Source organism: Macrobrachium nipponense, chromosome 23 (genome assembly GCF_015104395.2).
Source record: "Macrobrachium nipponense isolate FS-2020 chromosome 23, ASM1510439v2, whole genome shotgun sequence".
NCBI classification, from domain to species: Eukaryota; Metazoa; Arthropoda; class Malacostraca; order Decapoda; family Palaemonidae; genus Macrobrachium; species Macrobrachium nipponense.
Window position 1 is genome coordinate 9,114,275 of NC_061090.1, and position 16,090 is coordinate 9,130,364.

General features: G+C 35.7%; 1 protein-coding gene across 1 annotated transcript in view; it reads right to left on the reverse strand.

The window, feature by feature from the left end:
- The window catches only part of LOC135195961 (dynein beta chain, ciliary-like), a 134,093-nt gene continuing 118,003 nt past the window's right edge, over nt 1-16,090 (reverse strand). The window contains 8 exon segments of the mRNA XM_064222466.1: nt 1-3,205; nt 3,952-4,084; nt 6,601-6,749; nt 7,411-7,584; nt 7,783-7,965; nt 8,977-9,219; nt 10,881-11,056; nt 15,395-15,620. Of these exon segments, the coding sequence (XP_064078536.1) occupies nt 3,044-3,205; nt 3,952-4,084; nt 6,601-6,749; nt 7,411-7,584; nt 7,783-7,965; nt 8,977-9,219; nt 10,881-11,056; nt 15,395-15,620 (1,446 nt within the window). The 3' untranslated portion in view covers nt 1-3,043.

Genomic DNA, 16,090 nt, shown 5'->3' on the forward strand with positions numbered 1-16,090 from the left:
TATGTACACATAACATACATAAGTATACATATAGTACATATGCAATACGAACATCCGGTTTTAATGGCTACCTACCTCTCGTATTTAAAAGGAAAGGAATGGGATGTCTTTTATATACCTATTTTATTGAGAAAAATGGACAATGTGTCTTCATACATATAAAATAATAAAAGGCGTACTACTTCAAAAAGTAATCAAAACAGTATTTGGTCTGTTTAGTATAATGATGGCTGTAACCACCTTTTCTTAAATCTAAGCCTAAACTCACGCAGTCAGGAGGAGTCTAATCCAGTTACTACCGCACCATGATCAGCACTTATCAAATTTCAGTACATGTGTAATATCTTTTGTAAAGATATATAACTTGTACACAGCAAGGCAAACATCTCTTGAAAACTACGCCAAAGACTCGTAAAATAATAGCTATCGACTTCTAAAAACTAGTTTTCCTCTATAGATTTTTCTGCATCTGAAAAGGACTTTTATAGTAAGATGATTACACTTATATTTATCTAAAATTAATATTTTTGCTCTCTGGAAAAATACGAACTGCAGTGACCGTAAAATTAGCCAGCAGTTAACATCCCATTACTAAAAAAGTATTTATTATTGGAACACCTCTGTACAAATATTAACATTATTTAGATACGATACGTTTCGCTTGTCCAATATATACATGTATAAAATAGAATTTCTTTTTAATTTTCTGATATGTAGACCCTATTTCTAAGATAACATTTAATGGGAGTGACAGTTTGTAACCTAGCTGGGTATCCTAAAGTTTAGACAAATTTATTTTCTAAATCATTCCCTTGAACACTGAAAGGGAAGTAAGTGCACGTAGGTCTCCCTATAGCCTATGAAAACCACATTACACAACAAAAATGACAGATCTGCGTCACAGACAAAAGACCCCAGCGATATCTCTTATCAAATCACAGCTAACGTATAAAGATTGTATTACTAGACGCTGTTATAAACTTGTAAAAAAAAAAAAAGTACGATAATGATGTGGGAGATGCTACATGGTAGATGTGTACTTATCTCCTTCCGGTCAATACATATATCTAAAGGGATATCAAAACTAGGATATTTTATGCTTATAAGACTCTTCTAAATCAGTGCTAATTATGGCAATCAACAAGATAAATTGACCACTGGTCAAAACTTTTTTTATATATAAATCTCGTGAAAAGCCCTCCTCTGAAGAAAACACTGAAATATTATTAAAAAATAAATAGACATGTCAAACAGGCTATATACTGTATGTTTACATCTGGCTACGATCGTTACGGAAGTGACATTAACAACTTGGGTGTCATGACCACTATCATCATCATCACTATCCTGATTTCTTTTTCAGTCATCCTGTCTTACTACACGTAGAAAGTGTGTGTGTGTGTGTGTGTGTGTGTGTGTGTGTTATACAGCAGCACAGGGCTTATGTATGCTTATACGAGGTTGATCTCTGGAATGATTCAGAACTAAGCCTAGGGAATCCAGAAGGTGGAAAAATGGCTCTAAAATACTAGATTCACATTCATCTGCAAACCACTGTGATTTCATTTGCCGTTTTTGTAATGGACAGACATCAGCCACGTGACCACCTTCTTTGTTCAGGTGTAAGCGAAATACATATATTTAATAATTCCCTATAACAGTTAAAGTATATAACAACCAGAGAAATTCTGTTGATAAGATAAAACAATTCTCTTGACAAAGCAGTCATACAAAGTTTAAGTTTGTTCACACTGTTTTAAAACATGTATAGTAGGAAGGATACCGTTTTTTTTCTTTTAGGAAAATTTTTACTTTCATAAATAAAATTAATCGCATGACCTCATTTCCTGGGCCTGCACCACAAAGCATGCATTTACTTGACCACTAATAAATATGGAAATGCATTATTTTACATCACGAAATATACACGAATCATTCAAAAATATTTTCTTAGAAGATAAGAAAAAAACTTATTTATTTACACTACCTTACAATCACATAGAACATGTCTACTCTTGTTTCCTCGGATACTAGTTAATGGGTGTTACAATTATCTACGCGACACCTTGTGCTAGTACTAAACACCTCATGGTACCTAAATGTAAAGTAGGCTGTAGCACGAAGATATCGTTTAGTGATATAATTTGTCAACCATACAATATAGAAATGGGTGTATATCATTTTTTGATCCCCGAGTGGCGAGTATTAAACACGGCGTCCCAAGGAGTTTCCGTCATGATTAGTACTAACATGGTAGCATCTCGTGGTAGGTGATGCGTAAGTAACAAGTACATAGCACCAGGAAATATATATATTCGTTAATTTGAACGTTTATTTAAATGACTACCTACAATCATTCCATTCGTCACATAATGTTTATTTGGAATGATTTCCTTAGTTACTGATTAGGGAAAAATGTTCCACAGTGATTTACGTAACTATGATAGTTTAAGAATAATTAATTTGACAAGATCTGGGAAACGTTTGTATATATACTTAATTAGTGCCTTGGTCACTGAACAGGAAATGTTAACCTATAAATTATTTGTTTATAATCAGTTTCTTGGACACAGCATAGGTCACAGTTGTTTATTATTAGTTCCGTTGACTCAGATAGGAGAATTCTATATATAAGCACTGTAAAATCTGTTTATAAATAGTGCCTTGGAAACTGACTAGGAATGTTTTGGTACTTGAAGTTCTCTCTATGGACAATGATTCTTGGATGCCTGCACAGTGATTTCCACGGACACTGAATAGGAAACGCTGCTTACAACTGGTCTTGGATACCAACAACGATGTTTACATAATCTCTCTACATCTTAGCTTATACCCTAGTTGAGGTTGCTAACTGGTTCGGCAGATGTTTACGGACGGATGTCCTTTCTTGCTCCAATCTCCTCACCCGAGTTTTAGATACTGATCAAGAGATATGATGTGAAATTTGTTCCTCGGTCGCTGACAGGAAAAGGCCGCTTACGACGACATTTCTGGCGACTCTGGACTAGATGATTCAGCTTTATAATGGTCGTTATTTGCCTGTTTACACTTGGAGTAGAAGCGCCACGCCCGCGAGAATCCACTTGGCCGGTTTTTCTTTCGTTTTCAGATTAAAGGTCCAGACGTAAGTAGGTCCTCTCTGCCTCGTTTTGTACATAGGACACTCGTACAGGTTTCTGTTTTCGGCCTTGTCTTGGGTCAGAGCCTGGAAAAAAGAGGTGTTGGGACAGTTTAAGGAAGTGGTGGTAAAACTTTTTTTTTTTTCATACAGCTAACATAGAAAGATTGTATTACTAGAAGCTGTTATAAACTTGTAAAAAAGTACGATAATGATGTGGAAAGTTATTTATTTATTTATTTTTTGGCAGACCATGGACAAATCTCGGAGAAGAATAAAGAAATGTCGTTATAATATATGGAAAATACTATGCTGTTAACTTTGTCTTATCAAAGAAAACGCCTTCCTGTTATTTGAAATTTACGTAATACCTACATACTCAAAACAACTATTGAAAGTATGATAAAAAGACATTTCTGATTGACGAAGACGTAAAATCAATGTTCAGTATATTATTATTATTATTATTATTATTATTATTATTATTATTATTATTATTATTATTATTATTATTATTATTATTGTTATTGTTATTGTTATTGTTTTATTATTATTGATTATTATTATTATTATTATTATTATTATTATTATTATTATTATTATTATTATCATTTAAAATTTACCAGATTAATCTTCCATGGGATAATTGACTATAGAGGAATATATATATATATATATATATATATATATATATATATATATATATATATATATATATATATATATATATAAATTATATCCAAAGAAACAAACAATGATAAGATACTGACGAAAATATTGGACAAGAGTAAAATTCAAACCAACATATCGATAAATATGAACGAAATACCCACTTTGATGAACATGACGGGCATCACCGGATGTAATTCCTTCATGCGGGAGTCCACCAGGATGGAGTTCTCGATGTCCCACGAGGCTCCTTCCAGGAACAGGCCGTGGACGTACGCTCCTTCGCGGGGCGGAGACCTTAGCAAGGAAAGAATGGGTGGGTCCCTTAGTTGACACAATCAATATGTGCTAACTGGAAAGACCTGCTGGTGCAGTGGTCGCCAGCCTTTCGAACTTCATGGACCACTAAATGTACAATTTTTAATTTGGGGACCACTAATATGAATTTTTGAAAATTTATATTATTTTATATATATTAGATTTTATATATGATATATATATATATATTATATATATATATATATATATATATAGATAATATTATATTATAATAATCCGAGAACTTTTATTTTATTATATGAAATGAACCTCTAAATAAAACAAAGTTATAGTTTACTTGTTAAAAAAAAAGGGAAAATTTGAAGTTTATTTAAGTATTGCACAATTTAGTGTGATATTTGTTCACTGCTGTCTGGCTCTTACAAAAGCAAGGAAGGTAGCTGTGTCATTCTCAAAGACTCAAACCCAAACGTTTTGAAACGTATTTTATACTCTGAAGTATTAGGAATACAATACTTGTTCGATACGGTTATGAAACAGATGAAACATGTTTTGTTTTATTTGATATGCGTTTAATATACACTACATTAGGATAAATTCATATTTAGAATGTTTGATTTATTATAATAATGCTGTTTGTTAACTAATGATGTTTTTTTCTGCTAAATGCTTGATCCAAATCTTTAATGCTAAATCGCCCTAAAATGCTAAACCTAGCATTAATAATGCTAAATTGGCAACAATAGACTCTCTCTCTTCACTCTTCGGTGCGATTTGTATCAGGGTTGCCTGCATAAGATTAAGACAATATATAAATTGAAATAATGTCCCAATTTTTCTGCGGACCATCAAAATTTGTTCACGGCCCACCACTGGTCCGTGGACCACCGGTTGGCGACCGCTGTAATGTACCTCATACTGTACAGAGAACACAAGTGTACTTGTGGATACAATCTATACCTGCTGTAAAAAGAAAGATTATACCTGCTATTGTGAAAAGTGTATAGGCCTATCAGTTAGGCTTGTCGATATAACGTTTATACCTGCCAGTGTGTTTGTATTGTTTGTTTGTTTGTATGGTGATTTTACGTTGCATGGAACCAGTGGTTATTCAGCAACGGGACCAACGGCTTTGCGTGACTTCCGAACCACGTCGAGAGTGAACTTTTATCACCAGAAATACACATCTCTAACCCCTCAGTGGAATGACCTGCCTGTGTGAAAAATGTGTATTTTCTAGTGAGCAAAGAGTTTACACATGAGTGTATACAGCGTTCACCTGCGAGTGTGTATAGTATAGCCTACAGTATATCATGTACGCCCATTAGTGTGTACAAAGTATATACCTGCCAATGTAAAAGAGTGAATATCTGCAGTATACTAAAGTAAATTCACATCAACCGTGCATTTGATGTCTAGGCCAGTCCCTTCCGACGCTCCTCATTGGCTGTTGATAAACCAGTCACAGGGCTGGAAACTCTCAGTCTCTCTCGAGAGTTCACATGGGTAGGATCTATGTTCCACCTCTCCTGAGGGATACATCTTTCAAAAGTATCCCTCAGGAGAGATGGGACACACATCCTGCCTATGTGAACTCTCGAGAGAAACTGAGAGTTTCCAGCCCTGTGACTGGCTTATCAACAGCCAATCAGGAGCATCGTAAGGGACTGGCCTAGACGTCGAATACACGGTTGATGTGAATCCACTTATAATATACTGCAATACTATCTACGACCTGCTGGCGCATACATTCTAATTATCAATTAGGTCTAACAGGGCCAGAGTTAAAATTCGAGGTTATCCCAGGACTATCCCAAAGGACTCTTCATGAAAGGAAAGTGAGAATAAGAGCAAAGTAGAGTTGAAGCAGTTGGGCGGCTAAGTGGAGCTGAAGGCATGTTGCAAAGAACTTAAGGCACCGCCTACAGTGTGCTATTTAAGGCACACTGAATTTTCCTTGTGTGAATGAGAGATGTCCATAGTAAATAGCAGACAAATGCACATACCTTATATTGATTCATTAATTGCTGTCCTGTCTTAAAGAATGAGATAGAGAAATGGACTTTTTGTGATAAAACTATTATAAGACTCGGGTATATGTATTTTTACAGTTTATATTTGTGTTTGAACCATTAGAATAGGCAGTTCTAAGAGTTTTAGAGGGGTTTTAAGTGTTCGCTGAATTTTGCTATTTGCAGGGGGATGTGGTGTGTCCCCGCAAATCCGGGGTCCACTATATATATATATATATATATATATATATATATATATATATATATATATATATATATATATATATATATATATGTATAATTATCACATCGAACCGTGATCCATTTATATATCAATTCAAGCTACAAATGTCCTTTAATATCTCAATTCACTTTAACTATATGTACCTATATATATATATGATATATATATATATATATATCTATATATATATATATATATATATATATATATATATTACAATAATTATACATTTAACTATACTAATTAAAGCAATTAAGAAATAAGCTAAAATGACATACGTGAAGTCTTCTTTGTTTTTCTTCGTGACGTCACACTGCAGACACATCTGATCCAGCGGCAGTTCGCATTTGCGCGCCGTACTTTGCATAATGGCTGTCAGGAAACTCTGAGGGTTGAAGAAACCAGCTAACCACACGGATGAAGGAACCTTAAAGACGGAATAGCCAATGATGAGAGAAAAGAATACTTAGATAACGACAGAATTGCCCATTCTTAAATAGTATATGGTTTTCATTGCTTTTACCATGTCCAGACATCTAGATTCTATGACTGCCAATATTTTGCAAGTTGACATTGGATTCTGAAGAAAGTTATCAATTTCGTTTGTTATTTTATTCCCGACCTTGCAATGAAATACAAGATTCAAATGGCATAGTTTACAACTAGAACCATGAAATGCCGTTGCAGAGTCGTCATTTGTTAATGTATCTTTTTCGTTATTTGCACTTGAATTGATAATGAGAGTCATGCGATCAATCACAATAAGGAAAATCAGTGCACCATTTATCTGAAACTTGGCAATAGACTTGTCACAATATTGGCATTATAGAAATCAGTTTGATTTTTACTATTGTGACGTTGTTTTCTATAACATTAGTTTTTGTATGTTTATCTTCGAAAGCTCAATAAATTAACTTAAATTCAGAAGACTGTCATCTAGTTACTAGCAAATTCAAGATCTGCATTTCCTTAACTGGGAGGTGTCTCAGGTTCACGCTTATTAATATACGAAGTTCCCAGACAGTGTACGAATGCTAAATGCAATAACCATTGTTTAAGTAACAGGAAAAGCAAACCACAGGACTTGCCTGGAAGTCTCCGACCCACGTCTCTAATTCCTTCACCCTCAGGAGCAGATCAGCATACCACGCAGTCAGCCCGAAAGTCGACGAATAAGCTTTGTTGGCCCAGTTCTCTGGCACTTGGTCCAAAAATAGTGATTCTCCCAACTCCTCCATAGCTGAGGTCATTTTCAGTTCGCCCTGAAAGTACGGAACGATGTCAAAATGACAAAGGATATATAAAAATTGTATATAACGTATTCCGGAGTGATAAAAAAGAAAAAAAAAAAAAGTAATTAATTTAATGAAAATGTAGGAAGAAAAAATCAGTCGTTAATCTAAATCGATAAAGGCGGAAAGACCATATAATAAAGGAAGAGGTTCAGTTGAAAAACAGACCTTGAATCCTAAATCGAGCTCTTTGAGAGAGGATCGGATGCTCTGTGTCAACACGTTCATCATCTCGCACTCCTGGAATGCCACTTGGACGTAAGGGGTTCTTTCCTCAACTTTGCCAGTGATCTCCACCATGTTGAAGGGCTCGGGCAGCTTTTCCAGAATCTCGTCTAGGGTCTGTTTGACCTGCAAAATGTGAAAGGAAGGAATGTGAATGCCCCCTCTTCTGTAGGTATCATTTCGGTCACTGTCCCATTCAGGTTGAAGGGAATAGTTCTCCCCCTATCAATTACTCTAAGTATCCTCCGTTAGGCAGCTCCCCCCCCCCCCCCCCCCACGTAGTTCAGATTTTGTTCTCTCCCTCTACTACTGCTAAGCTTTGGAATTCTTTTCTTGCATCTGTTTTTACCGACACTTACGACCTTTCTTTCTTTAAGAGGCTGAGAGCTTATTGTCTCCTCCTTAGTTAAACTTCGCTGTTAATTCTGTTTTCACTCTTTGCTTATTTTCTACGAGCTTTGGCTTAAACATGTGCGTTTCATTGGCCTAAAGCAGTGGTTTTCAACCTTTTCCATACCGCGACCCGTTATGAACAACTCAGTATGAGCGATGACCCCCTTTAACATTTTTTATTCAATAATGTGTAGGGTTATCATATTTTCATCGACCAGACAGTACAAAGCGAGTCTATTTTCTCTATGGTGGGTTGCAAACCTATCTACACTTTTTTATTTATTAATTTTTTTTTTTGCTATTTACTTCTGCTTCCAAATCTGTTGGGCCTTTTTTCTCTGACGGCTCCAAAGTCTATATGAAAATACGATAGACATTAGTGGGTGACTGATGATCTCGCGATCCACAGATAAAAGACTGGCGACTCCCAAGTTGAAAACCTCAGGCCTAAACATTCAAAAAAGTAATTTTTAAAAAAAATATAAATACCCTTAGATTTAACTGACATAAAAACTTAATAGTGTGCACAGCTACAACGCTAAATAAACAATAACAGTATCTCATACATAATTGAAAGTCCTCATAAGGTCTTTTTAAAATATTGAACATAAACCAACTTCCATCATATGTATAACTATCACACAGTATGATATCAATTTGGACTCATATTTCCATAAACTCATATTTCCATAAACGCTGTTGACAGCACAATTCACGTAGGCAACTAAACAAACTGTCCTTCACCTTATCCTCCCTGGTGATAACAACGCCTCCCGTGTTCCCCATATCCCTAGGCTGAAGCTCAAAGACGGTCTTGAAAAGATGCTCCGAGGTCATGGTGAGGAAGCCGATCTCAGCATTCGGGTGGAGGCCGTACAAATGAGGAGACTCTGTAGGCAAACACGAGTCAATGTAGGCGTGGTATCCCGAGTAGTCCAGATTCGGAGGCGTTGGGAATCCCGGGGCCAGATTGAGCTCGCCGTCAAGCTGAAAGGGTAATCTTGGATTCAGAACATTTCACTGGTAGTACTACCTTACACATCTCAAATGTATCCTGTAGTATATCAGGGTGTTGGGAACTTTGACAATTTGGTAACGCATCAATTTAACGGAACTTCACCTGGCCCACTTCCGTACTTACCAGCTACCATCTTATGTTTATTTCTTTTACTGGAAGCCCATGTTAGATGTGATATATCTTAATACATATCTCTTAAATTGAATTTTGTGTATAAAGTGCAGGTTAGTTTAGGGTATGAACTATGTGGGAATGTTGCTAGAGTGCGGTACCTAGAAAATATTGAAGTGCAGGCTATAATACATCTAAGTTAATGGACTGTTAATGATCGGAAAAGCCAAACCCCTTAAGCATGTAAACTGAGGTGCTACTGTTTGGCTATTATTACGAACAAACTTTGTTTAGTAATAAGAACCTATAGTAGATAAAGGTAACATTCTGGTGATATTTAGATTATTGAGAGGTAAGAAAGATCAAGAAAATGAATTGATGTAACTTATGTCATGAACAGTTTTAAAGCAGTAGAATTTCTTGTAAAATTAGAAAGTAGACATTTTTGTTAAGTTCATTCCAGACAAAGGTCTACTTGTCGCGAGGGATTACTCATATCCTCGGAATGATCACTCAAGATACCAACCAATCATTCTCACAGTCGACTTTATGTTTAATGTTTATGTAAATGTTTTTTTATGCGAATGTTTTTAATGTTTATATGAATTTTTTATTATTTATGTGAATTTTTAATGTTTATGAGAATGTTTTTAATGTTTATGTAAATGTTTTTTATGTGAATGTTTTAATGTTTATATGAATGTTTTGGTGTATATCCGAATGTCTTTAATGTTCACGTGACTGTTTTTAATGTTTGTTAATGTATGTGAATGTTTTTTTATGCTTATGTGAATGTTTTTTTATGCTTATGTGAATGCTTTTACTGTTTATGTAAACGTTTTAATAATGTGAATATATTTATGTGAAATTTACAAGTTTTTAATGTCTATGTGAATGTTTATATGATTTCTGCTTATGTGCAAGATTATATGTTCATGTGAATGTTTTTAACGTTTATGTGAAATTTTAATGTTTATGTGAAAATTTTTAAGGTTTATATTAATGTTTTTAATGTTTATGTAAATATTTTTATGTTTATGTGAAAATTTTCATGTAAATGTTTTTAATGTTCATGTGGAAATTTTTATGAATCATGTGAATGTTTTTAATGTTTACGTGAAAGTTTTTTTTATGTTCATGAGAATGTTTTTATGATCATGTGAATGTTTTTATGTTCATGAGAATGTTTTTATGATCATGTGAATGTTTTTATGTTCATGAGAATGTTTTTTATGATCATGTGAATGTTTTTATGATCATGTGAATGTTTTTATGTTCATGAGAATGTTTTTTATGATCATGTGAATGTTTTTATGATCATGTGAATGTTTTTATGATCATGTGAATGTTTTTAATGTTTATGTGAATGTTTTTATATTTATGTGAAAGTTTCTATGTTCATATGAATGTTTTTAATGTTTATATGAACGTTTTTATGTTCATGGGAAAGTCTTTATGTTCATGTGAATGTTTTTGATGTTTATGTGAATGTTCTTAACTTTCGCGCGAATGCTCGAACCTGGTCGGGGTGAAGGAATTCCTCGAGATAGGTCCTGCAAAGGACTCGATCCCAGTCGTCGGTGATGTGACCTCCGTACATGATTTCCCCGAACAGGTAACGCAGGTCTTCCCAGGGAACGGTGCTGTTGGCCTCCAGGTAGTTGTACAACACATTCACACTGATGGTCAGGTCGCCTGTCAAGGAAAAAAAAATGAAAATTCGTAAGGAACTGAATTACTGGTAATTCAGAAAATGACTTCCACCACTTGATTATTTGCTCTTAACTAGTTAGTAGGGCCCGGTACCGGGGCGGTGAGGCAACGCCATCTTGAATTGATTCAAGATGGCGTTGGGTGAGGCCGGGCAACGCCATCTTGAATTAAGATGGCGTTGGGCCGGGTGCCACGGCACCAAACGATGTCACTGTACTCTAAAGTAACAGTTATCTGCCACCGGTGTTTTTTTTTTGTTTTTGTTTTTTTTTGCTGAGCTAACGCTCGAACTTTTTATTTCCTTTTCTCGTTATTTCCTATGTTTCGGTATACCTGTCCTACTTGTCAGAACATAAGAATTCACAATTCTATGTTTACCGTAAACTACCAACCAAGCGGTAGTTTTCCCGGATGTAATTTTCACCCGTATCTGACCGTATTCAGCAACGATTTGAAAATGGCTTCGTCTTGTTAGTTAGGTAGTCACTGAGTAGGGAAAGACCCTCTCTCCTTCACCCCTCTCTAACCCCTAATGCTAATAAATTGGTCCACCGGCTTTTAAGCACTTACGTGGGATTCCGCACCGGTGAAAAGTGCTCACAGACAACAGACAGACAGACCAAACTACTGATTTTTGTAGTAAGATTGTCTGTCCTCGCTATTTCTCATACTTAGTTTATTCTTCATCATTTCTTTTACTATGCTAGTCTGCTTTCCATATGTGCCCTAAGGTGTGCAACTTTCTGCTTTTTGAAGTAGGGTAGCAGCTTGTCTAATAATAATAATAATAATAATAATAATAATAATAATAATAATAATAATAATAATAATAATTGAAAAAGAAACCCACAAATTCAATTTGTAACTTGTTTACTTCTAAGTATTTACATTTAGTTTTACTCCACACTCGAGTACTTTCAGGCCCTTCTGTGGCCCATTCTCAAGAGATGTTGGGATGTTAGCCTGGGTCAAGGCCCAGCAGTCTTCTGGAACTTCTTCTCGTTGTGCTGTCATTTATGCGATGGCTGTTCTGGTTTTCTTGAGAGTGGCCAATCCCCTCTTGTCGCTCTGATATCCTGAGCTGATGGTCAATGGGATTCACCCTTGTGGTAAGGGTGTGGTCACCGTAAGTCTGTTGGGCAGGAAACCTAATCTCCAGGTCAGCAGGGTCAATCTTAGCTTCTTTTAATATCAAAGCTCGGCTTATGGGATCTTCTGAGGTAAAACCTTTGTTTCCTTCAATTACTTTGATCTCTCTGATAAGCGCACCTTCTACTACCCTCCTGTGACTAATTTTGTTGCTTTTGTATATAAGCCTACTGTTTTTGAAATCCATCCTATGGTCATTTTCCCAACAATGTCTAGCTATAGCACTCCCCTGAGAGTTAAGCTGTACTGCCCTTCTATGTTCTTGGACTCTAGTCCTTATTCCCCTACCTGATTCCCCCACATATCTGTCTCCACAATTATTGCAATTGATTATGTATACCCCCGCTACATCATCTGTATTACTGTCTTCTCCTTCCAATTTATTTTTACATACTTTGTTTTTTAAGGTATTATCAAAGGTATATACAAATTTATATTGACTTTCTTTCATTTTTGAAGTGATTTGTTTCATTTTAGGCATAAAAGGGAGGGCAACTATTTTCTTGTTTTCTTTATTCCATGTACTCTCTACATTCGCTCTGTAAAATATTTTTCTAGCTTTGGTGAGTGCCCTTTTTACAACTCATATATTCATTTCTTCTCTTTTCATAGTCATGATATAAAAATAGGGGTTCTAACAGGTTTATTTCTTAGGGCAATGAGAACGTGTGACCCTTGCAAGATAGAGCAAGAAATAAATTACATCGATAAAAGCTTCGATGCATTAGCATACCCGGAATGGTTCAGAAAAAGGCACTCACCAAAGCTAGAAAAATATTTTACAGAGCGAATGTAGTGAGTGCCCTTTTTCTGAACCATTCCGGGTATGCTAATGCATCGAAGCTTTTATCGATGTAATTTATTTCTTGCTCTATCTTGCAAGGGTCACACGTTCTCATTGCCCTAAGAAATAAACCTGTTAGAACCCCTATTTTTATATCATGACTATGAAAAGAGAAGAAATGAATATATGAGTTTGTAAAAGGGCACTCACCAAAGCTAGAAAAATATTTTACAGAGCGAATGTAGAGAGTACATGGAATAAAGAAAACAAGAAAATAGTTGCCCTCCCTTTTATGCCTAAAATGAAACAAATCACTTCAAAAATGAAAGAAAGTCAATATAAATTTGTATATACCTTTGATAATACCTTAAAAAACAAAGTATGTAAAAATAAATTGGAAGGAGAAGACAGTAATACAGATGATGTAGCGGGGGTATACATAATCAATTGCAATAATTGTGGAGACAGATATGTGGGGGAATCAGGTAGGGGAATAAGGACTAGAGTCCAAGAACATAGAAGGGCAGTACAGCTTAACTCTCAGGGGAGTGCTATAGCTAGACATTGTTGGGAAAATGACCATAGGATGGATTTCAAAAACAGTAGGCTTATATACAAAAGCAACAAAATTAGTCACAGGAGGGTAGTAGAAGGTGCGCTTATCAGAGATCAAAGTAATTGAAGGAAACAAAGGTTTTACCTCAGAAGATCCCATAAGCCGAGCTTTGATATTAAAAGAAGCTAAGATTGACCCTGCTGACCTGGAGATTAGGTTTCCTGCCCAACAGACTTACGGTGACCACACCCTTACCACAAGGGTGAATCCCATTGACCATCAGCTCAGGATATCAGAGCGACAAGAGGGGATTGGCAACTCTCAAGAAAACCAGAACAGCCATCGCATAAATGACAGCACAACGAGAAGAAGTTCCAGAAGACTGCTGGGCCTTGACCCAGGCTAACATCCCAACATCTCTTGAGAATGGGCCACAGAAGGGCCTGAAAGTACTCGAGTGTGGAGTAAAACTAAATGTAAATACTTAGAAGTAAACAAGTTACAAATTGAATTTGTGGGTTTCTTTTTCAATCTTCAGAAGAAAACTGAAAGAAGTTTTTGTTTGGTTTAATAATAATAATAATAATAATAATAATAATAATAATAATAATAATAATAATATCATAATAATAATATGAATAATAATAATAAGAAATAATATTATTATTTTATTTTATTTTTATTATTATTATATAATTAATTATTATTATTATTATTATTATTATTTCTTCTTTTTTTTTTGCTCTATCACAGTCCTCCAATTCGACTGGGTGGTATTTATAGTGTGGGGTTCCGGGTTGCATCCTGCCTCCTTAGGAGTCCATCACTTTTCTTACTATGTGCGCCGTTTCTAGGATCACACTCTTCTGCATGAGTCCTGGAGCTACTTCAGCCTCTAGTTTTTCTAGATTCCTTTTCAGGGATCTTGGGATCGTGCCTAGTGTTCCTATGATTATGAGTACAATTTCCACTGGCATATCCCAAACCTTCTTATTTCTATTTTCAGGTCTTGATACTTATCCATTTTTTCTCCCTCTTTCTCTTCAACTCTGGTGTCCCATGGTATTGCGACATCAATGAGTGATACTTTCTTCTTGATTTTGTCAATCAACGTCACGTCTGGTCTATTTGCACGTATCACCCTATCCGTTCTGATACCATAGTCCCAGAGGATCTTTGCCTGATCGTTTTTTATCACTCCCTCAGGTTGGTGCTCGTACCACTTATTACTGCAAGGTAGCTGATGTTTCTTGCACAGGCTCCAGTGGAGGGCTTTTGCCACTGAATCATGCCTCTTTTTGTACTGGTTCTGTGCAAGTGCCGGACATTCGCTTGCTATGTGGTTTATGGTTTCATTTTTCGTATTGCAGTTCCTACATATGGGAGAGATGTCATTTCCATCTATCGTTCTTTGAACATATCTAGTTCTTAGGGCCTGATCTTGTGCCGCTGTTATCTTCTTTATTATTATTATTATTATTATTATTATTATTATTATTATTATTATTATTATTATTATTATTATTATTATTTCTTGTCATGTTAAAAATTCACAATGTCGTGATTTAATTGTATATTAAAAATCTACAATTATATCAATAAATTGTACTATATACAAAAATTCATGCCAATTGGTTTCCCTTCCACAAAAAAGACACCGTTGATATTGGTTACGATAAAGCACAAAATCCGAAGCATGCATTTTGACACACGTTATACATCTAAAATAGAAAAACAAAATTAACCAAAGCCTCATTACTAAATTGTGATAGAGACAAGTTAATGTGGTAAAATGAAGGCATAATTAAACCTGGAGAAATAAAGAGCATACCCGTATTAAAGGGGTAAGGTCTGTTCCATCCCTGGGCGCCGAACTTCCTCCTCTCGGCGACGCATGCGTGGAAGTAACAGAGGGAGAAGAGCAACGACTTGAATTCGGCCTCCTTGGAACACATCTCGAGAGTCTCCTGAGAGAAGTTGCTCAGTGCCTTGTGCAGGTTGGCCTGCATTCCCCTCGGAGGCTCATTGGTGATTTTGATGGCCGATTCCAGAATGCCCTGAAGGAGGAATAAAATCGATTTGAATTTTAACACGTTCAATCCAAGATGGCGATGGTTTGACACGCTCAACCAGTTCACTTACTGACACGATGGATGCAGAGCTTGTCAAATATAAGTTATACAAGGCAAAAATTATGCAATTTTGATAAAAAGCCACACAAACTTCCGTCCTCTGCAATTAACATGTATCTTTTAGAATAATAAAATACACGGTTATGGTGAATGAGACTAAATGAAGTATTTCTTATCTTAGGGGAACGCTCTCGTCAGGCTATCTTTACTTTCTCGAAGATCAACTGCCGCCCGGTCTGGTGTCTCAAACTCAAGAGGAACATTAACTAACAAAAGTGTTTATATGAATGTTAGAAGCGCTGTTTTTGCAAAATTCCCTTCTAAGTTGTCCAAGCTATCATTTTTCATACATAACTAAACTCTGCAAAGCCTAAGAACAAAACGGGATTCGCTTT